The sequence below is a fragment of the Natator depressus genome, chromosome 6 (genome assembly GCF_965152275.1).
Source record: "Natator depressus isolate rNatDep1 chromosome 6, rNatDep2.hap1, whole genome shotgun sequence".
Taxonomy (NCBI): domain Eukaryota; kingdom Metazoa; phylum Chordata; order Testudines; family Cheloniidae; genus Natator; species Natator depressus.
This window is the reverse complement of record NC_134239.1, coordinates 20,766,735-20,791,101: the sequence shown is the minus strand read 5'-3', so window position 1 is coordinate 20,791,101 and position 24,367 is coordinate 20,766,735. Positions and strand designations below refer to the sequence as shown.

At 44.5% G+C, this 24,367-nt stretch overlaps 1 protein-coding gene across 1 annotated transcript in view; it reads left to right on the top strand.

Annotated features, from left to right (window-relative positions):
* Positions 1–16,396, top strand: part of C6H11orf24 (chromosome 6 C11orf24 homolog) — a 107,123-nt gene extending 90,727 nt beyond the window's left edge. Inside the window, exon 6 of the mRNA XM_074954729.1 lies at positions 16,134–16,396. Coding sequence (XP_074810830.1) covers positions 16,134–16,202 — 69 coding nt within the window. The 3' untranslated portion in view covers positions 16,203–16,396. The remainder of the gene's footprint in view (positions 1–16,133) is intronic.
* The last annotated feature ends 7,971 nt before the right edge of the window (positions 16,397–24,367 follow it).

Here is a 24,367-nt window from a genome sequence, read left to right as displayed (position 1 = left end):
CCAACCAGGGGTTTTCCAGGCTGCAGAGTTCCCTGCCTACACTGACATTCCCAGCAAGCCAGGCTGCCTAAGCAGGCCAGCGTTTGCACTTTACTTTCTCTTCGAAGGTTTTGAACAATGTAACTGCCAGTAGTTATAAGTTACCGCACAGATCTTTCTAAGCAAGCACATTTATTCTTAAGGTGTGAAAGCATTACAGAGAAAATAAATAAAACCCCCAAAAGACCCCAGACTTATGCTAAACATCTTACTAGAGATCACACCCTCCCCCCAACTCCAACAAGGGTTCTCGTCTGCATCAGTCCTTCCAACCATTCTGTGAGGATTGTCTCCCACCCCTTGGGCACAAGGGTCTGTCCGTTTGCTGGATCAGAAAGAAGACCCCAAGTCAGTTTAAACTCAGGCTATTTATCCAAAAGTCCTTTCTTTGTCTGTTGGCCTCTGAAGAATACAGTTTGAACCAATATATGCGAGCTTCCCCAGGTGATGGTAGCTCTCTGGGGTGGGTGGGTAGGGGTTAAAATCTGGCTGAATTCAGTTGCCTTAATCACCACCCAGAGTTTTTAGCTGCACATGGAGCTGCAATGCTGGATGGGATTGATCTCTTGTCCCATATCCTTCAAAACCAGAAATCGCCAAACCTACCTGAAAGATCCCCTAAAATAAATTGTAACTCTTACCTCCCACATTGGGCTGCCTTCCATCTCTGAGCATCTAGAAGGAACCTTTGGTAGCAGCCAGAAAGTCTTTTGCCATGGCATAAACTTCAGGCAAAATCCCTAGGTGGATCCCTGATTGTGTGGAATTCTGTTCTTACAATACAGGCATGAATTTAACCCTCTGAATTTGTGCTGACAGAGTGATCGGGAAGAGGGGAGAATAGACATGGTTTTATTCACATAGATTTCCCACCCTCCTTTTTTTTTGTTTTTGCTGCCTGTGACTGTCTTGGATTTACATGGGTGCTCAGTCTAGCTATTCAGATCTCCTTTCCTTTCCCCCTCCCGCCTCTTTCTTAGATTAAGCCAGAATATTTGTCTGCACACAGAGATCAATCCCAGATTTGTTGCGTGGGCAGTACTAGCAGTGAGTGAGGAGAATGAAGCAGAGAGGAAATTGATGCTTTACTAAAAATAGATGCTCCGCAGAAGGTGGAAACTGGTTCCTCATGTTGAAGCTAAAGCATAATTAATTGAGCAATTGGGGCAAATTCACAAAATGACTCTTGGTGAACCACATCCTTCCCGAACTCGCTGCGAGCAGGCAGAGTATGTGAGCTAGGAAGGGGCAGGACGGTATTATTTTTAAGTGAATGCAGCGCTGATGAATGGTGCTGGATGTGCAGCTGCTGGTGGCTGAGGGCCTCTCTTCTTCCTCTGTTTCTTGCAAGAGGCAAAAGGAAGCTTCTCCCCAGCCAGGGGCCAGAATATCGTTGCCTGCAGAATTTGTCATTGACTTCCGAGAGCTTTCGATAATACCTTTTCCTCTCCAAACAATTAACTTTGAGCTTGGGGTCGAAATACAGACTCAAACCTTGGAGACACAGCATTGTGCAGCACATAGGGCATGTAATTGGGGCTCTGAAGCCCTGGGTTCTGCTCCTGGATCTGCCACTGTACTCTCTGACCTTGGGCAATTCAGTTTTCTGCATCTTTCTCCTCCTGTGCTTTGTCTGTCCTGTTTGTTGTCTATGTACCACCTCCTGCTGTGTGTGTGCTCCAGCACCTGACACAGCGAGGCCCTGATCTTCACTGGGGCTTCTGTGCACTATTGTAATTGAGCTACTAGTAGAAGGGGACTACTAGCCTGATCTAAAGCCTGATGAAGCCAATGGGGAAACGCTAGTTGACTTTAGTGGTCTTTAGATCAGGCCCTAAAACATAGATGTATTACTGAGTCTGCTAAAGCAGTCGTTACAGATCCACCTGTTGTCCTGCAACCCATTAACTCTGTGCATCTGTCTCCAATAAGGCTGCTAAAAATGTGGTGGTTTCCTTATTTTACCATAGTAGAAATATTAAAGCAACTGGGATCCCAAAGCAGCTGCTGCTGTTTAATTGTAATTAATAGATTTTTACATAGAAGGGGGCCATATTTGCCAATATGTGGAAAAAGGCTACCAGGAACAAGCCATCCATTAAGCTGGTGTGAACTGGGGGCTCTTGAGGAGTGTGTGCAAGAGCTGGTGAGTTTTAGACTATTGTCTTAGAAGAGCTGAGGATAAAAGTGGTGCAGGGGGAAGAAATAATTTGACATTTACCAAAATGTGGCAGCCTCCAGACTGCTGCTTCTACAAGCATCCAGTGCATGCATGTAGTGCCAGGAGTATGCATGGTGATGGACAAGCAACTAAAGGGAGTCCCTGGTCCAAGGCACTTACTCTTTAAATGAGTCTTGAACACACCAGAGAGGAGAATGAGCAAAGGAGAAAGTAGGGGAGGATGAGAACTGCAATAGTGAACAATGAGAAGCTTGTTGTTTCATATAGACCCATTTCATCAGTTCCTTTATATTTATTTTTTGTTTTCATGTATTAAACTTTGGGAACTGTGTCCAGAGTAGTGGAAAGTTTTTAGGCTAAAATGTGGGATATGAGGAAGGGATGGAAAGAGAAGATGAGGTTCTGTGATTGTGTGCACACTCAGGGACAATGGTTGTTCCAGGCATAGCATCCTCACTCCACTGCCATCCTCTTGTAACATCCCTTGATAGGTAGAATGGAAATGTACAGGCCCCTTGAACAAAGATGGGTTCTCTCCCTACTACTTCCAGATCCTAGGAGTTTGGTTAATCACCGCTTAATGAAATGTTAAAGAACCTATTCTGTCCTCTGCAAAAGAGACTGAGAATCATAGAATATTAGAGTTGGAAGAGACCTCGGGAGGTCATCTAGTCCAATCCCCTGCTCAAAGCAGGACCAATCCCCAACTAAATCATCCCAGCCAGGGCTTTGTCAAGCTGGGCCTTAAAAACCTCTAAGGATGGAGATTCTACCACCTCCCTAGGTAACCCATTCCAGTTCTTCACCACCCTCCTAGTGAAATAGTGTTTCCTAATATCCAACCTAGACCTCCCACACTGCAACTTGAGACCATTGCTTCTTGTTCTGTCATCTTCAACCACTGAGAACACCCTCACTCCATCCTCTTTGGAACCCCCCTTCAGGTAGTTGAAGGCTGCTATCAAATCTCCCCCCCCTCACTCTTCTCTTCTGCAGACTAAATAACCCCAGTTCCCTCAGCTTCTCCTCGTAAGTCATGTGCCACAGCCCCCTAATAATTTTTGTTGCCCTCTGCTAGACTCTCTCCAATTTGTGCATATCCCTTCTGTAGTGGGGGGGACCAAAACTGGACAAAATACTCCAGGTGTGGCCTCACCAGTGCTGAATAGAGGGGAATAATCACTTCCCTCAATCTGCTGGCAATGCTTCTGCTAATACAGCCCAATATGCCTTTGGCCTTCTTGGCAATAAGAGCACACTGCTGACTCATATCCAGCTTCTTGTCCACTGTAATCCCCAAGTCCTTTTCTGCAGAACTGCTGCCTAGCCAGCTGGTCCCCAGCCTGTAGCGGTGCATGGGATTCTTCCGTCCTAAGTGCAGGACTCTGCACTTGTCCTTGTTGAACCCCATCAGATTTCTTTTGGCACAATCCTCCAATTTGTTTAGGTCACTCTGGACCCAGCCCCTACCCTCCAGTGTATCTACCTCTCCCCACATTTTAGTGTCATCTGTGAACTTGCTGAGGGTGCAATTAATCCCATCATCCGGATCATTGATAAAGATGTTGAACAAAACCGGCCCCAGGACCGACTCCTGGGGCACGCCGCTTGATTCCTGCTGCCAACTAGACATCAAGCTGTTGATCACTACCTGTTCAGCTCAACAATCCAGCCAGCTTTCGATCCACCTTTACAGTCCATTAATCCAATCCATACTTTTTTGACTTGCTGGCAAGAATACTGTGGGAGACCGTATCAAAAGCTTTGCTAAAGTCAAGATATATCACATCCACCACTTTCCCCATATCCACAGAGCCAGTTATCTCATCATAGAAGGCAATCAGGTTGGTCAGGCATGACTTATCCTTGGTGAATCCATGTTGACTGTTCCTGATCACCTTCCTCTCCTTCAAGTGCTTCAAAATGGATTCCTTGAGGACCTGCACCATGATTTTGCCAGGGACTGAAGTGAGGCTGACATGTGCGTTGTTCCCCGGGTTCTCTTTCTACCCTTTATAAAATATGGGCATATTTGCCTTTTTCCAATCATCTGGGACCTCCCCCCGATCACCATGAATTTTCAAAGATAATGGCCAGTGGCTCTGCAATCACATCAGCCAACTCCCTCAGCACCCTTGGATGCATTAGATCTGGACCCATTGACTTTTGCACATGTCATCAACCCTATCAGAATTCAGTGTCATCAATCCTACCAGACTAGGCATTGAAAACATCTCTTGGTGGTTGTCACTGCTCTTTCCACAAGCGAAATGGTGTTAACCACTGTGTCACTGCCAAATTCCAGTGTTGCCAATTCTTGCAGTTTTATCATGAGTCACATGGGGAGTGGTGTTTAAGCCCCATCTCTAGGAATTAGTCTCAAGTAAGCACCCATCTGCTTTCACCTTGAAAAGGATGAGGAGAAAAGCTTGAAAATGTGGTTCTTAAAGGCTCAGAACCCAAAAAGCAAGTAGAGCCAACCCCAAATTTATTTATTTTTAAAGATCTCATGATGTTAGCCATTCTCATGATTTTTGATCTCTTGGGTAAATTATGTTCTACCCATTAACTTCCATCTGTCTGTCTCTCTCATAATCAGAGAAACAAGCTCCCCACAGACCAACTCAAAGCTGTCCACAGATTCTGCCAGAACAGATGCAAAACCTGTAGCCATATCTCCACTGCTATGATGATCAATACCCCGCACAGTACACCTTTCAAAATCCATGGGTCCTGCAAATGCGTATTACAATTGTGGTATACCTCATCCAGTGCATCAAAAACTCGAACAACAAGTGTGGGTGAAACCAGACAATCACTACACTCGTGAACAAACTCTCTCAGAACAAAGATAAAACACAAAACCACCATATCACCTATAGATGCATAGATATCAAGGTCAGAAGGGACCATTATGATCATCCAGTCCGACCTCCTGCACAACGCAGGCCACAGAATCTCACCCACCCACTCCTGTGATAAACCTCTCACCTATGTCTGAGCTACTGAAGTCCTCAAATCATGGTTTAAAGACTTCAAGGAGCAGAGAATCCTCCAGCAAGTGACCCGTGCCCCATGCTACAGAGGAAGGTGAAAAACCTTCAGGGCCTCTTCCAATCTGCCCTGGAGGAAAATTCCTTCCCGACCCCAAATATGGCGATCAGCTGAACCCTGAGCATATGGGCAAGATTCACCAGCCAGATACCCAGGAAAGACTTCTCTGTAGTAACTCAGATCCCACCCTATCTAACATCCCATCACAGGCCTATGGGTGAACACTTTTCACGAAACAACCATGCCATACCTGAGTGCTCAGTACTCGTCCTCAAAGAAAACCTGCACAAAACATTCAAAAGGGAACTTAATTCATAACTCTGCTAGATACTAAAAACAGGGACTTAGCAGAGACACTGATTTTATGTCTCATGACAACAATTTGTAACGCACCCCACTGTCTCCTCCCCCTCAATTGCCCACTTCATTTTATGTGGTCTCCCTCTCCCGCAACATGTTAAACCCTTATGCTTAACAATCTGTCTCAACTGGTATTTAGCTCAAACACTCTGGTTTCCTTCCCCACACCTGAAAAAGAGCTTTGTGAAGCTCAAAAGCTTGTCCCTTCTACCAATAGAAGTTGGTCTAATAAAAGATATGATCTCACCTACCTTGTCTATCTCATATCCTGGGACCAACTTGGCTACAAAAACACTGCAAATCTCTTTCTCTCTCTCTGGTGTGCACACGCATCATGCAAAGCCACCTAACGGATCTGGATACCCAGTTGCCAATCATTTCTAATGGGATTTTGGCATCTTAATCTTTCAGATGACTTTGAAGACTCCACTCTCATCTCAACTGCAGAGTCTTTATCATCACTTTGTATTGATCCAGGGAGGGGAGCCAGAGGGTAACTCGTTGCCAGGTGGAGTGTCAGACAGTCAGGCTGCATACTTCACTAAGGAGAGGTATCTGGGGGTCGGATGCCCAGCAAAGTTGTACATTCCATACAGTCCCTAGAAGATCTCAGTGCTGGGACTTTCTCTGTGGGTGCCTCCATTTGGAATAAATCTCAATCTCTCTCTCTCCCTCTCCTTTTAACCTCAAATAACATTTCATACTTGCTGTATTTGGGAGGACCCTGTCTTGGGTATTCACAGCTTCTCTTTTTAAACTGTTAGATAATGTGGCTGTGCACTGTTGAACGGTTGAATTCCACCCCAGAGGTGGCTGCATTTCAGTGATCGGTGTGTGTGTGTGTGTGTATAGTACTTTTGAATACTTCTGGAGTAAAGGTACTACAAAAATGTGAGATGGTGTTATAGTTATCATATAAGGGACCTCAAGCTGGCTAATGTGGGTCCCAATAGAAAACAGCTGTACTTACTGGGCCGTGGCCTGGTGTCATTGCTTGTGACGGAGCTGCCTCGACCAGGCATCCTCCCTCCTGGAAGGCAGTTCCTGCCATTGGACACAGCACGACATGCACGTCATTCAGGGAAAACGAGGGGTTTTTTGCCTCCCAGTGCTAACTGCTCTTCCTTATTCATTTTCACATAGGGATTTGCCATGCATCCCAATTCCTGAGCATGGCTTTCATCCCAGTCACCACGTTCAGGTACGTTTCATAAACAATAGCCAGTGTTAGATCATCAGATCCAGCCCTGGTGTAGGGCAGGTGCAACTCTACTGGCCTCCGTGGAGTTGCATCTGTTCACAGCAGGACTGAATGGGGCCTGAAATCATTAACCAGTTGAGAGCTGCTCCAGTGCAGCAGAGCATGAATAACATGGCAGCGTCAGGTCTTGTTTGTATTGGGAGGACACAATCAATATGTTCCATGGGATCCTGTGGGGATTTAGGAAAGAGGACACCCAATATGTAATTTATGAGGGCAGTCAAAGATCAAGAAATCCGCTGTGATTGTGTCTTGGAGCCCTGAAATCCTTGCCCTTTATGGAGATCGTGGCTGCTCCCATCTCCGTTCTAAAACCTTTTCTTGCCGAGAGCTGTCCTGCACTCCTTTTCCCCAAAATACGGCACCAGCTGCCCCCGTGCGCTGCAGCTCCATAAATCTTTTGAAATAAGAGGTGAGATGCAGCAGCTACCTGCAAAGCCTACCACAGACATTTCAGCTGCCGAGGTGATTGCCCCTGATAAGGGACAGCAGATAATTTGAGAGAGGATTAGCCCTCTCTGGCATGTGTAGTGGAAACCTTTTTGGCCTGGGAACCTTGGCCCCAGCAGCACAGGGCAATACTATTGTCTGCTTGACAAAGGGGCTGGGAGAAAGCAGCTGCACCTGGACTCCTCAGCCGAGTGTTAGTATTGTCCCTTCCCAGGATGACTCACTTTTCATTTCTTTCACCTCCAATCATGTTACTTGAGGCCGCTGCCATACAGGTCCTTCATTCCAAACTGTTTCTAAGCCCCGATCATTCAATTTTGGTAACTTTATAGGCACAGCTAAAGTGTTGCCAAAGTGAAGTACCTGTGCATAGGGGTAATGGGGCAGACAGGTTTTGTTCCTCCTCCTCGTTCTGGATGTCTGACTCTGCAAAGGCTAACAAGAATCTGCCAGAGAGGCACAGCTGAGTACTGAAGGGGATGTCGGTAATGGGAGGCTTGGAACACACATGGTGGCCCTGCCCACATATTAAAGGGTAATGGAAAAGACATCGGAGGGCAGAATACAGGAAATAAGTCAAGAATTACCACTGGCTCCTTTGTGGCTTTTACTGGGCTTTCTGTTGTAATTGGTGACCGGTGGCCAGATCCTATATCTGACTCAACCATTTAGTGGGCCCACCCACCTGGTGGTTAGATTCACTGAGTATGGAGCCTGCAAGTAACAGCAACTCTTCTAGCCAGGTCTCTCGTGAGCTGTGTGCAACAGCTCTTCCTGTGAGATAGACGGAGCTCTGCTGAGCCTACCTGGCCTGTTGGCTCGCTGTCTGGAGGTGTTATGGCCTAAAGAATAAACTGGCACTACGGTAACAAAAATAACAATAATCTTCCATTTATTGGTGGGGTGAAGGTGGCAACACCCGCATGGGATTAGCTTGCCAAAAAAAAAAAAAACCCAAAGGTGGCAGGGATTTTCAAAAGCTATTGACTCCCGTGGGATCAGGGCTAGCCCAATCCTGAGTATGTTTGAGAATCCAAACCAGGAGCTTCTGGTCACAGAACCATTGAACTCTGCAAGAAACTGGCAGACAACCAGGCAAAAGGTGACACTCAAGATGTTTGGAGTGTGGGTTCAGGTCAGGTTATTAAGCACCCAAAATATGGATACTGATGCAAAGCTTAGTCAGCCTCATGGATGCAGGTTTCTGCTGCTTCCAACTTCCAGGTTTCTGGCAACTAAGCAGGGCTGCTGATGTTTTTATACCTAGGCGTCACCGGATAGGAAGAAAAGAAGACGAGCTGCTGTAAAATGACTTCTGCTTTGTAGGAGTAGAGACTAAGGGTCAGATTCTGGACTCTGCCCCTATACACTGCTTTGGCAGGGTATAGAGGTTGTATAGGGACCACTATAGCGTGCAGGAGGATTCCCCTCCTACAGATTCTATGCTCCACCCCCACCCCACTTGCAGCCCGTGGTATAGGGAGCATGCTGGGACAGAAAAGGTTTGGGGTTGGTGTGTTGGTCGCACTGAGCACAGTGGAGATTCTAGGCTGTGGCACAGCCTGCAGAGAGGCTGCTGGAAATTAGAAGTCCAAAGCCATCTTTGCCCCCTTCCTATCCTCCTGTGTGGCTCAGAAGGTGCAGCGGCGAATGTAGCTTCATCCTGCTTACACAGAAATCTGTTGGCAAACTTCCCATTGACTTCAGTGGGAACAGGCTTGGGCCTGAGAGAGCAGGATAGAGCAGACTCTGGGGAGAGGGGGTGGGAATTATGATGGAGCAAAAACTTCATCTCAGCCAAGGTTCAAGAATTGCAAAGGAGTCAGGGTTAGAGAAGGGGAGGTACCTGGGAGCTCCTTATTGGACACACGCGGCACTCTCCAAGGGTCTCCGCAGCTGGGTGCTATGCAGAGTGAGGTTACAGACCATTCCCACTAGAGGAGGAACAGCTGCAATTAATCCTGCTTCCTTTCAAGCCACAGGGACCCTCTAATAAAATCATCTGTCCAGAAGACAATCAGTGGTACTAAACCTATGTCTTCTAGAACTCACTCCCTATCGGGTGACATGGATGTGTGAGCTTATACCACTGGGTATCCTGCGGCCACCAAACACTATCTTATTCACTAGCATTACTATGTACGTTTCCCTAGTTACACGCTGTACCCTGCACCTCACCATGGCGGGGGGGGGGGCTATCCTTTTTAGATCCTGGATCTAAACAATGTGTTTTTGCTTCTATAATTAATTTGCTACATTCTGAAACCTCCAGCCTAGTGGTGACCTCCTGGGTGTGAGGGCCCACAAAGGCTGATAGTTCATGAGCAGTTAAAGACCCAAGCAAATCTGACAAAACAACCAGATGAAAGAAATACCACTCCCCGGCCCCCATCCTCCCACACACACCACAGTTAGAAAAATAAAAAGCATTGGGGAGCAGGAGAGGCAAAAGGCTCTGGGAGACTCTTTGGCCTTGAACAAAATCTAAGTAACCAATTAATAATTTGACAGTGAGAAAACACAAAAGCCCTGATTCTGGGAAATGGAGCCCTGAGTAAAAAAGGCTTTGCTCTTTGGGAAAACCTCAAGGAGAGCTGAAAGGCAGAATCTTTAAGCCCAGCCAGTCTGGTAGTCAGGCCAGATACAGGGTAGGGAGTAACAGAGGCAGCCTCCTGTCTATTCTTTTCTATCTAGGTTTTTATGCCATGCTCACCACCATATGATCTGAGTGCCTTCTAGTAGTGCATTAAGCTGTGTGACCTGTCCTGTGTTTTTTTTTTTTTTTTTTTTTTTGTTCTCTCATCATCTCTCCAGAGGGAGAAGCGTGTGCCTGGTATCTTGTTTTGGTAGAGTGTGCCTTTTTTAAAATATATATACCAATTGCCGTGTGTTTATATTTGAGAAGGCAAGATTAACAAAAGATGCCTTTCATTGGAGCTGAAGGTGGGGAGGTTTGTGATGGTCCTTCGTTCTTAGTGGAGTTCATTCCACAATCTCTGACTGCCCCCAGTGAAAATTCTGTCTCCCGCATAGATGAGTTTTATGCTCATTTTGCAGACTTCCATTGCGCCAGAGTAGCGTAGTTGTCTAACACAGTCTTTGTCCCAGAGCTTTAACCAATCTTTCAGATATCCTGGGCCCAGACCATGGAGCACTTTGGAGATAAGGACTGAGACCTTGAACTTGATTTGATATTATATGGGAAGCCAGCGTAGAGAGCAGAAGACAAGTGAGATATATTCCCAACAGCCTGTGTTGCTGAGGATACACACTGTAGCATCCTGTATTAGTTGGAGTTTCCTAAGTGCTGAAGCCTTTGTGCCCAGGTATGTTGCTTTGCTGTAATTCACCCAAGAGGTGATGAAGATGTGAATAATTGAGGCCAATCTTTGTCCATCTGGGTGGGATGAAGTTTCCTAGCCAAGTGTAGGTGGTAGAAAGTTATTGGCTGAGGCTGCGAAGTGAGAGCTCGACATCAGCGAGGAATCCAAGAGTACTCCTAGACTATGGACTACTTTTTCCCTCTACCTTCACGCCTTGTAAGAATAATGCTTGGCATTCATAGAGTGCTCCTTTCCTTGTTAAATCTCAAAAGTGCTTCAGAAAGGAGGGTAAGTAATGTTAGCTCCACTTCGCTGCAGGGGAAACTGATGTCCAGAGAGCTGAAATGACTCACCGAAGCCACACAGCAAGGCAGTGGCAGATCTAGGGATAGAGTACTAGTCTCCTGACTGAGGTTGGTGGAAAATTTTCCATTGAAACTGTTTTTGACACAAAATTGGTTTTCAAACAAATGAATTTATTTTACAAAAAGTGTCTGCTTTCCAAGCAAAACTGCAATATTTGTCATAAAAAGCCAGAATGCCTGAAAAGCGAAATATTTTGATTGGGAAATGCTGCTGTGGTGTCTCATGGGAGCTGTAGTTTGGTTACTCCCGGTCTCCATTCTCCTCTCTCGGCCAAGCTCCCCAGCCAGATTACATGTCCTACGAGAACCAGCCAAGAGAGACTGGGATGCATCATGGGATAGGTACGCCAACCTGAGGGCCCGATCTACAGAGGGAGAATGAGATCATGAAGCAATTGAACTGCAGCTCCCATGAAGCAACGTAGCAGCATAACCAAACAGAAACATCTGAGTCTTTTTGGCAGAAATATTTTTCTATTTGAATTTTCACTGAAAAAAATCAAAATTTTCTGTGGAAAGTATAGAAGAAAACTTTTTTCGAGGAGGAGAAAAACCCGCTTTTTCAATCCTCTCTAGAATCCTCGTTGTGTTGGTGTGGACACACTAACTACATATCCTTCCTATGTCTTTAGTCTACATTCATTTCTCCCTTGCAATAAGCTTGAGAGACCCACTTAAGAGCTCCTCTGCGGCTCACAGCAGGTGTAGACCTGCATAAGTTCTCTTCTGGTTTTGCCTCTGTACAGCCGACAAGAAGTTGTTACATTGCTTTGGTGACTCTGTAGGACAGCTCAAGGTTTGACCACAGAAGAGGAATGGAGGAGCAAAAGGTTCACAGGGTTTTGGTTCAGACATGCACCTAAAATGCATGTGCTTATTACTGAAACTTTATCTGTACTGTCCAAACCGCATGAGCCTGAAGAACAGGGCCTGAAATACCAAGAGAACAAGCTTTCACGCAGTCTTTTGGCACATTGGCTTCTGCACAGAACCACCAGGGAGTGTGGCACTTAAATGAAAATACAACTAGGTTAGTTGTCAGCACATCTGTGAGCTTTCAAAACAGGTTCTACCTGGCCAGAAGTTGTGGTTCTCATTTCACCAGTCTGATTTTCGCATCCATACTTCAATCGGTCATACGTGGTGTTCTGCTTTGGGGAAAATGGGCTGCCGCTGCTCCCTAGAAGCTACTGATAGCAGCATTCATGGTGCTGGAGGGGCCTGTCAGCCTCCAGCACCATGGGGCAAGGGGGAAGCTGGGACTTTAGATAAGAATAGTACGTGAAATCTTAAATTTGACAGGCCTGTCAGGGTAGAAATTACAGCTTGAGGGAGGAAAAGTGGATGTGTTTTGAATTTGCTGTAGTAAATATAAAGTCCAGGGGTTTTGGCGGTGAGGTGGCCATTCCGCCAGGAATGTACAAGACTTTGTTTGGGGCATGCTTGCCACAGCTGTTTTCCATTATAAAAGAGCGAGAGAGAGAGAGTTGGTGACAAGGAATCTTTGTGTAGTACAGTAGAGCCAATGTAAAAGAGGCCAGAGCCCACAGGAAGGCAGTCGGGGGGGGGGGGGGGGAATGGGCTGGAGAACATCAACAAGCATTTAAATGGTACAGGTGATGGGTAAATGAGTTTGATGCAGGCAGGGTCCTATTATCCCTGCTCTTTCCCAGTGAAACAACGAACGGCTGACTTCTTCATGTAATGACTCTAATGCACTTTCCAGCTGTGCCAGATGCTGGGCTCCTTTTTCTTCACTGTCTGGTGGTTTTGTGATGTTTAAGAATATGTTGCTCATTTAAAAAATATTAGTCTCTGCTCCAGACTGGCTCGTGCTTTTACCATGGGAGAGCAACCTCAGAGACCCATGCTCTTATACTGAGTTCTGGGGGGGGGGGGGTGGTATTCATCCACATTTAGCAGATAATTATGATCAGCAGTGCATCAGATAATGCACCTGGTTCCTCTTTCCACCAGGAGACTGGTGAAAACCACCTCAACTACCCCTCCATTGCAGTGGAATGTACTACCATTAGGGGGAGCTAGAACTAAAAGAATTTAGGTTCTAGTCTGGATCTAAAGAGACAAGCAGGCACACAATCAGTTAGCTAAACAAGAAATCTTGCTTAGAGGAGAAGCTTTTTGGCTGCCATGCCCGACCCCAGAGGTAACCAAGTAAACGGTGGGGCAACTCTCACTGAAGTCAAGGCTGTTTGGACCCACTTATGCCAGGACTGAATTTGTCCCACAGTCTGTAAGGTGCATTGGGATGCCACAGGATGAAAGACTGCATGCATTATGATGATTGTGTAATGAATGAATAAGAAATCTCAGTGCAGATGGCATTAGAGCCAGGACTAGAACGTTTCCATACAAGGACTACGGTGTGGTAATGGGGAGCAAGCAAAGGGATGACTAATTGAGTGTGGTGCCAGGGCTCCAAAGAAAGCCAGCCAAGCAGCAACCACTCTTGCAATGGGTCTGGCACTGGGGTCCTAAGGTGACATTTTGACTCCAATAGACTCTGCCAGCCAGGGCTGTTGTGGAGCCAAGGTAAACGTTTAACCAATGGTTAATGGCACAACTGCTGCTGTAGCTTCATGAGTTTCTGGGAAAGTTGAGTATTAGGAACTTTGGCTTTTTTATTTGTGTAATAACAACCAAGTCAGCTGTTCAGGATTTCCCCCTGGCCTCACCACCGCCACTCTTTTTCTGGGGTCTCAGAGCACTAGTATCAATCCTATAGATAAGATCTAAGAGTAAACCGAAAGAGATGGCTTCCTTAGAAATGAGGATTTCAGATGTGGAGCCTGTATCCAGATGGCTACAGTGCAGGTTAGATTCTGTATCATTCAGTGTACCTTATGCTGATCAGGAGTAGAGGCAGAAGGATGGCTTCCTTACCGTGTGCATGGTGACATAGGCGCTGAGTTTCTAATCTGCCCGGGGGTGCTCATCCCCAGCTCTACCCCCACTCCACTCCCCCCCTTCCTCCAAGGCCCCACCCCCACCCTGCTTCTTCCCTCCCCTGCCCCCCCTCATTCCCTGCCTCGTCCCGCCCCTGCTTCACCTCTTCCCCGCCCTGTTCCACCCCCCTCCCCAAAACCCACTGAGCCCTCGCTCTACCCCTCCCCCTAGCACCTCCAGATGCCGCGAAACAGCTGATCCACGGCAGGCGGTAGGTGCTGGGAGGGAGGGGGAGGCGCTGATTAGTGGGGCCCGCCAGCAGGCAGGAGGTACTGGGGGAAGGGGAAAGTTCTGGTAGGGGGGCTACCGGTGGGTCCTCAGCACCCACTGTTTTTTCCCCATGGGTGCTCCAGACCTGGAGCACCCACGGAATTGGCGCCTGTGCATTGTGAAGGGAAGGGTGGTGCTGGGGACGTTTCTGGACTCCAAGAAGGTGGCTTGCAAGCATCGCTGCTACTGTTCTGAGTGCTTCTCTGTTGGCCTTCCTGGCCATAGTGCCTCTCTCTCCCACCACCCCTTGTTGCCTACAGTAGCATCTTTTAATGTTTAAGAACTGTAGTAGGTCTGGCCTCCGGCTCGCTAGTGGGCTTGAATTTCATGCAATGTGGCTACGCTGCTTTCTTTCTATAGCTCCCCCAGGGGGGAATTCCATATTCCAATGACAACACCCACTTCACAGGCAAGAGAAAGATGGAAGGAGAGCCAGAGGGCTGTAGTGGGGTGGGGAATGTATGGGAACAGTGTTCCCGCTGTTTTGACCTCATATACACACACTGTACGTGTGAGGTCACACGGCATGGAGGACACCATTTTATACAGAAACGTGTCCGTGGCTCACACCAGTAGGGGCGGAGTACCTGCACTTGAAAAATCAGGACTGCAGCCCTCTGGTTCTCTCCTCTTAGTTTTAAGTGACACAGATGCCTTTGACCAAGCAGAAGTACTTGGTAGACTAGACTCCACAGCTCTTTGCCAGAGTTAAAGGTCAGAGCTCTGGGATTTAGGTATTACTCACCTTCTACCAATGGCACATTAAACAAAGACTACTGACCCCATGGTTTAGTTCAGGAAGAATGAGCTCCAGTGCTGCAGACTAAACGAAAACGTGTCTGTGTCTCTGTAGGTTCAGGATGGTAAGCCACAAAGTTTTGGCCTTTCTAAAGGCAGTGTATTTAATAATCTGTAATTTCCTAGTCCTTAATAACCCTCCCTACTGAACAGTCACCCTCTGAAAAGAACTTTTTCCCTAGCATGCCTTTCTGGAGTTGACCCTTTATATTTGGCTAAGGTGCACAGCTGTAGGCTTCCAGTAACTCTTTTTTGAATCTAGCTACTGCCTGCTGTATCTCCTTCTCTCCCAGCTGCTAAGAATTTTTAACTCCCGTTACGTTTTTCCTTTTTAATTCTTGGGTTAGGGGACCTTCTCATAATACGAGTTTACATTTTATAGAGCCACTTTCATCCTAAAGTGCTTTATAAACGATGGACAACAAAATAATATTGCCTAGCATTGAAATGCAGTCATTGCTGGGGTGAGCTGGCAGCTATTGGACAGCTCATGGAAAAAGTCCCTTATCATTCAGGAGAGAGAGTGAGGAAAAACACTGTATCCAATCTAAATTTGAGGCTGACACTGCCTGCAGCACCAAACGGTTGATGGAAGAACTAGTTTTGCCCCACCTCTCTCCTTATCCCACAATGGTATCAGGATTCTAGGCATGTGTAGTCGCAATGACTTCCCTCTGCAGGAACATCCTGTGGGTTAGAACCTTCCTTGGAATTTCTTAGGAGTGGCCCTTTAAGAACGTCTCAGTGTCCCCTATGAAGAAGAGACTGAGTAGAAGTGGTGGGGGCCAACAGCAACAGGTGAGAGGGGGCTAGTTGAGTCCCCTGCTGAGCCATAACTTTCCCAGCAGCTCTCTTCTGAGAAGACCCAGCGGCACGAAGGGATGATGCCTTTACAACCCTGATGAGGCCAGTAGTTCTGGATTCTGTGTTGTTTTTTAAGGTTGGGGGAGGGGTATTTAAGTTATGGGTTTAGGTAAAGGATAGGCTCTGGAGACCCCATTGGAGCTTCAGATCACTGGGACATTAGAATGTCATATCTAATTGGACTCCTTTTTGTATTGCAGGTACAAGGACCCACCCCGTCCCAGTGGACAGAAGAAGAGAATGAGGGAGAACCTTTCTTGACCCACTAGCTTCCCAGCCCCACGTGGAGCTCAGGACTGATGTGGTAAAAATGCTGAAGATGTAGAGACAGGTCTATGCTATAGCCTCTACTGGAACTTACACCCCAGCAATTGTTTTGAATTTTGATGAAATTCTCTTGATTATGTGGGCCTTTCACATTGCAACAGGGGAAAACTATTGAAAGAAATAAGAGAACATGACTGTAAACCTACATTTTAATGGATTACATTTAAAGTTGATAATGTCCCCTTTTAAAAATATATTATAATTCCTTAAATTACTAAAGTGAAGAAGTTTAACATTCTATTAATGATTCATTCTCTGTTTACGCTGCTTGGTTATTGTTTGCTCTTTCTTCATCTTGGGCAATAGAGATAATCTGTTTCACTTCTGTTTATTAAAGATGGTTTAATTTCTTGCCAACTACTGACTAGTGCAATGATGCAACATTTGGGTTGCAAATGCTGCAGGGGAATGTTAATTTGTGTTAACAACAAAATTCTTTCCACTGGTATTTAAAAATAATCCTGGATACTTCAGGTGGTCGAAGTGTTGTAAATGCTTTGTTTTTACAAAACCTAAATTTATTTTTGTTTTAGAACAGCCATAATTGCTCTTCATGTCAGATCTGATCATCAGTTTACAAGCCAAGGGCAAGTTTTTCAAGCTGCCCAGGTTTGCAGCTCCATATTGTGACTGCCGCTATTGGTTCCTGTTGATTTAAATGGAAATCTTTTGCTACAGGTCCTTTATCTCTTAAGTAGCTCTACATTTTTCTTCCCTTCAGATTTGTATGAAGCAGAGAATGGGATCAGTTACAAAGAGTCACCCTATCTTGCTAGCCAGTGGAATAAGGAACAGGATTCTCTAAAACCTTGCACCTTGTGCAATATTTTAGGCCTGTGAAAAGTAAGATAAAAGGAAACTAGTGGTGTAAGTGGAGAATTCTGAGGTTAACAGTGTTTTACACTCAGCATGCACAGGGATAAATTCTCTTACAAAATGCAAGATGGTGGAGAAGGTGATGATTTAATCATGTGGCTACTAGAGTGATAAATGTCATCCATTGGCTGAGTGGAAAAGAGTGGGTGGAGCCAAAGTACTATAGTATCTGCCACTGAACTCTTGTATTTGTGTTGCAGGGGAAGGGATTTATCATTGCTGATCAAGTTTGTAGTTATAAACTTTTGAAGTATTTTCTGAATAGTGTTTTGTTTGTTGTTTTGTTTACAGTGGTTGCCTTCTCTGTCCTCTATATAACTTAACTGTGCAGGACTCTCATTCAAAGTGCCCCAAACACATCTCCCTTTACTCTATTGGGGGTCATACCATCTCTTTGCATACAATGCCAATATACTGTTGCTGACCGCAATCCATTCTAGATTCCATTGTATTGCTTCTGTAGTGATGCAGTCAGAGGAAGAGCATTTCAGTTAATACCTATATTCCTTTCCTTCACTCACTTGAACATTCTAGAATAATGGCTTATAACAATCCTTGTGACCTCTAGAGCAGCTCTAAAAAGCATTTAAAATCTGAAAGCCTACCTTGTCTCTTCTCTCCTGAACTTAAAAGCTTACATTTCTGACCAGTTTTGATAAAGTCAGTTTGTCCCCAGGCTGAGATTATATCTACCAAATGTTAGACTGAAGTAGATTCTTAAAAATAAGCTGTCAAGTCCTGAAAATCAGAGTGGAACTTACAACACGCTCTTAACATCACATCCCCAAATCTGTTTGTACGTTATAACTTCACACAGTCAGTAAACACATATGGGAACATAGTGTGTATTCTTTATTTTTAGATACAGATAGGTGACAATAGAGACCAGTAAAGACGAGACATGCTAGCATCCCGATGTAGAAGTCGCTGTGAAGGATGTGGTGCAGTATGCTCTAAGATACACATAGTTAAAGGTGCACGATCAGGGCAAATCTGGTCCAAACTTTAATTTTATAAAAAGGAACTGGGTTATGGAACCCAAGCCCAATAGAAATGATGCTGTGGTTATTTATTAATTTATTTTTTAGAGTTCAGAGGAAACGGTCTTTTTTTAAAAGAAACAAAACAAACCCTACAACTGAACATTTCCCTACTTTGTTAGCAATCTAAATACAACAGAATTGTTCTAGTGCATGGGAACCTAAAAATGAAATGGAACAGAAACTAAGTATAAAGGAAGTAGTGAGCTGAAACTTCCATTTTCCTGCTAACCTGTTCTATTGTTACTTCATCCTCCTCATCTCCCCTCCACACACACACACACCCCCACACATCCACCCACCCCCTGACTTGTCTGTTTCATCCACTTGTTGTATCTTGTCTGACACCTCAGCCAGGTCTACACTAGAAAAGTTTTGCCAGTCTAGCTCTACCAGCAAACCTGCCTAACGTAGACGTAACTTATACAGTTAAAACATGCTTTTGCTGTTGTCGTTTATACGAGTGAAATAAATTGTACCAGCAAAAGAGCTTTTTTTTCTAATATAGCTGTGTCTACACTAGAGCTTCTGCTGATAGAGAAATATGGGGGAGAAATCTGCACTCCCTGGCTGACATTACTATTCTGGCCAAACTCTCTAACATAGACTGGGTCCTAGGCTTTGCCTTCACTAGAAATTTAACTCTTGGTGAATCATGAAGCTGTGTTGGAAAGAGCTGTCTTTTTTTTTTTATCATCATATCTGTACAATGTCCAGTGCAATGGGGCCCTGATCTTTGAGTGGGCTCTTAGGTGCTACTGCCATAGGAATAATATAAACAAAAGTGAAACTAACTTGTCTGTGTCCATTGTCTAAGATGAGTGAAGTGAAAAAGATGTTTTTTCCGGGAAAAAAAAGTATAAATGGTGAAAAGTAAATTACTTTTAAAAATTGGTTTCTATAACTAAAAGTGCCACTAAGAACTTAATTTATAGGAGCCATATGTTGACTATTACACCATTAATTCAAGTTAAACAAGTAACAAGTGAAGCTCACCAATGCTGCCATCTACAGGACATTACTTTCTACTGTGTAAGACTAGATGTTTCATGCTGTTGCATCATCATAAAATTAACTTCATTTCCTATATAAATTAACAAAAATTCACTTTTCCATCTGATATATAGCATAGATAACACAGTGAAGGGCATATTATAAATATCTAACGTGCTGGCCCTCTGCTTGTGGTTATACAATACAACACTATAAACACAGGACATGCCCTGAGACCATGAATTCTGTGTGTAATTATAGATAAAATACTGTGTGTTCAACTTTTATATATAGTCTTCAATTTTTAAATTTTCTCATCTCTGCCACTCTACATACTTCCTCTTCAACCACACACTCCCTTCTGCATCTAAGGTTGCCAACCCTCCAGAATTGTCCTGGAGTCTCCAGGAATTAAAAATTAATCTTTTAATCAAAGATTATGTCATGTGATAAAACCTCCAGGAATATATACAACCAAAACTGGCAACCCTAGCTGCATCCACCATGAACACATAGTGTAAACTCTGTAAGAACCCTCAAAACACTAAACAGGCAGATAGCAGGGATAGTGTTTATATTAAAAGGATCAGTTTGGGCAAGCATCATTTTGATATTCAAACAGGCATGGTATTCAGAGGAACAGAACAGTGAATTTCTCACTGTATACAAGAAAGAGTTCCATTTTTCCAGAACAGAGCAAGATTTGCCAGGCATCTTAATGCTCACAGGAGCCATATTAATAATTGGCTCTACATGACACTACCTCAAATTACAACATTTTTTATCTTGACTCGCACTCGGAAGCGAGAGGTACTTTCCAACTGCTGGAAATGTCAAAGAAATGTCTTTAGTCAGGGGCCTTGTCTGTAATCCAATCACAGGAACAGGTTACAGCTCAGTTGTCCCTGCCACTTTGTACTACAACTTCTTACTCCTGGGGTAAGTGGGTCCCCTAACCCAGTGATGGTTGTAATGAGGCTGGAGTCTTAATGTGGCATATTTCAATGTGTGTGGCCACCACAGCACCACTAAGAGGCAATTGCTTTTTGAAATGTTTGCTTCATAAAGCTGAACAAGCACTAAAAGTGAATTCTGGTGCTAGGAAGGCTTTGTGGTCCCTGGCTTACCTAGGTTGAACTTGCTCACATGTACCACCACACTGCTTCCCTCTTGGTCAGTGTGAATCCAGGTTCACCTCATACTCTAGCAATGAGCGTAGGTTGTTTTGTTACTGAGAAACGGCTGCCTGGAGTTTGTCTCTGTGTCTAGTGTGTCTGCCACAGCTGCACAAAAGATAAATGAATCCATCACCCATAGGAAACTTACAGGGAACAGTGGAAAGAGACATACGGTTTCTTAATTCTTTCATGTGGTGAACTGAATGTCCTGGTGCAAAATCCATTTCCAACAATGGTCTGAGGGGGAAGGGTAAGTGCTAAATTATTATTATTTATTATTATGTAGTGATTTATATAGTGCTTTTCACAAGCATCAAACTACTCTAAAGGAGGAGACAGGGTTACCTGTGTTGTTGACTTCTCAAAAGAATCCTTCTTCTCCTCCTGTCATACATGGTGTCAACCAACTAATGGTGTGGAATGAAACTGGATCTGTAGCATTACAGTTTTTGATATCTACTCAGAGGTCCCTCACCAAAGGCTCTTAAGCAAATTAAGCAGTCAGGGGATAAGAGGAAAGGTCCTCTCATGAAACAGCAACTGGTTAGAAAATAGGAAACAAGGGGTAGGAATAAATGGTCAGTTTCCACAGTGGAGAGAGGTAAATAAAGGGCTCCTCCAAGGATCAGTACTGGGACCAGTGCTGTTCAACATCTCCATAAATTATTTAGAAAAAGGGGTGAACAGGGAGGTGGCAAAAGTTTGACAACACAAAATTATTCAAGATAATTAAGGCCAAAGCTGACTGTGAAGAGTTGCAAAGGGACCTCCCTAGAGTGGGTGAGAAAATGGCAGATGCAATTCGATGTTGATTAATGCAAAGTAATACACATTGGAAAAAATAGCCATAGAAAATGAAAGGATCTAAAATAGCTGTTACTATTCAAGAAAGAGATCTGGGAGACATCAGTGGTTAGTTCTCTGAAAACATCTGCTCAATGTGCAGCGGCAGTCAACAGAGCTAACAGCATGTTAGGAACCATTAGGAAAGGGAAAGATAATTAGACAATATACTAGTGCCACTATATAAATCCATTGTATACCCATACCTTGAATACTGCATGCAGTTCTGTTCGCCACATCTCAAAACAGATTCATTAGAATTGGAAAAGATGTAGAGAAGGGCAACACAAATGATATGGGGTAAGGAACAGCTTTCATGTGAGAAGAGATTAAAAAGACTGGGACTGTTCAGCTTTGAAAAGAGATAACCGAGGAGGGGATATGAGAGAGGTCTAGAAAAATCATGAATGGTGTAGAGACAATGAACAGGGAAATGTTATGTATCCTTCATGTAATACAAGAACTAGCAGTCACCTGATGAAATTCACAGGCAACAGGTTTAAAATAAAACTAAAGGAGCTACTTTTTCACACAATGCACAGTCAATCTGTGGAACTCATTGCCAGGGTATTTTGTGAAGACCAAAAGTATAACTAGGTTCAAAAAAGAACTAGATAAGTTCATGGGAGATAGGGCCATCAGTGGCTAGTAAACAACATAGGAAGGGACACAGCCCCATACTCCAGGTGTCCCTAAACCTCCAATATCAAAAGCTGGGACTGCATGGCTGAGGATGGCTTACTAGAAGTTGCCCCGTTCTGTTCATTCCCTCTGAAGCATCTGGTACTGGCCAGTGTCAGAGACAGGATACTGGGCTAGATGGACCATTGGTCTGACCCAGTGTGGCCATTCTTATACTCAGAGGTAAAGCCAGTACCATAAATCATGGCACTGCTGTCAGTTCTCAGATACTTGATATCTCAACAACAGCTCTTGGCTGTTTAATAATTCATTCAGAGTTAGAGGAGTAGGATCTAAGCCTGCCTTTCCCCCTAGGTTTCATCACTGAGGCTAGGCCCTTCTTCAAGGGATTCCTCTTTGATGGACAGCATTCAGGGCTGTCTATAGTGTATAGTGGCAGTGCATTGTTAACCAGCAGCTGTGAGCCACCCCTGAGATGGCTGCTTTTCAGGAATGGATGCATACTTCACAAAGGCCCAGATTCTGAAAAGTATTTAAGCACATAACTCCCATTGATTTCAATGGAAGTTAGGAGCCTAAATACCTTTGAGGATCTGAGTCAAAGTGCTTTAGAGTTCTGCAAGCAGCACTGGTGTGTTTCTCTCACACACCCTCAGGCCTGGCCAACAAACTTTAGAACTATGCGAAATCCATGTAAGGAAGTGATAGTGCATGAGCGGGGGGGGGACTGGAGTTTTACTCCACTTGCTTATGATTTTGTCTTTGCCTTTCTGTTTGACATTTTTCTAGTTGAATTTTTGAATATTTTTATACTTATACCAAAAGAGTGACTTGTTTTGCAGTCAGTATTGCTTGTAGTGATGAAGTGCAATGAATCCCTGCTATCTGCCTGTTTATCATGCCCAGCAACACTGACTTTGACACAAAACAGAAGACGGTATGGTCCAACATGTAGAGCCCTGGACTGGAAGTCAAGAGAGCAGCGTTCGGTTCCCACTTCTGCCACTGACTTTATTGTGTAACCTCCAGCAAATCACATAACCTTTCTTGCTTGGTTTCCCCATCTGTAAAAAGGGAATAATACGGCCCTCTTTTGTATGGCACTGTGAGGACTATGGTGGAAAAGTGCTATGCAAGAGCCAAGAATGCTCATTATATAGACAACTATGCATAGACCACCATGACCGATGTATGAAAGTAAAGCTCCTTGAACATGCTATGCACAAAGCTGCCCTCACTGCTGCTTTGTTTGCAATAGCCGGCAATTTAGAGGCAACCCAAAAGGAGTGAGGAGTCCAAGAATCTCCACCAAAAAACCCCATTGAACTATTATTATGGGTTGTTAGAACTTTGTGTGTGTGACACATTTCCCTTGTTCAGTCAGTGTCGGCTCCTGTATTCCAGCAGGAGCATCTGGGAAAGAGACGAGAGCACTTTACTCTCATGACCTCACTTAATCCATAAAACGCTTAAGTATACGTCATAAGGAGACTAACAGGGCATTCTTCACCATTCTTTTATATCAATTTTCCTTTCCCAGCCCTATATGTCAGTTACCTGCTTTCTTCTCCTTAAACTAACTTCTTTCAGGAAGTCTAGGTCCCACAGTACTTGAATCTCTTCATTCACAATAAGAACGAGGAGTACTTGTGGCACCTTAGAGACTAACTAATTTATTTGGGCATAAGCTTTCATGGGCTTCATCTGATGAAGTGGGTTTTAGCCCACAAAAGCTTATGCCCAAATAAATTGGTTAGTCTCTAAGGTGCCACAAGTACTCCTCGTTCTTTTTGCTGATACAGACTAACACGGCTATCACTCTGAAACCATTCATTCACAATGTCTCCTTCCTTCCTGTGGCTCCTGTTTGTCTGTGTTAGACTAGAAGCTCTTTGCAGAAGGGATTGTGCTGTTTTGTGAAACCCTGAGCACTGGAGCAGGCTCCAGGAACTCTCGAGTTCTAATCCTTGGTTTGACACTTAGACCTGGTCTACACTGGAATGTTTTATCCGTCATACAGATGTAGTTATACAGGTATAACACACAGACCTGCACACACTTAGTATGGTATAAATGTGGGGTTGTTTTCAGTTGGTTGATTTAGCTTCAACCTCTTCCCAAGCAACATAAACCAAAAAAAGCTGCTCAGACCAGAATGAGCGTCCACGTGGCAGAGTATACCAGTATAACTATATCAGAATCAAGCAAATGAGGGAGTATTCTAGAAATGACACAGTGTCCCTGCCCAAGTGTTGGGCTAGATGGGCAGACGCTACCAAAAATACAACATTTCAAATATCTGGGTGCTAGAATCTGGGGAAATGGAGTACAAAATTAGAGCGAGGATAATAAATGCCTGGCTCAATGGAGAGAGATAAGTGGTGTAGTATGTGAGAGGAAGGCACCAGAAAGTTTAAAAAGGGTGATCTTGCTCTCTAAAATGGTGATCTGTCCAATTTTATTATATGGTGTTGAGTGCTGAGCAACAAAGAAGAAACATGAGCAAATGGTCTGTCCCACACAAATACGAATGTT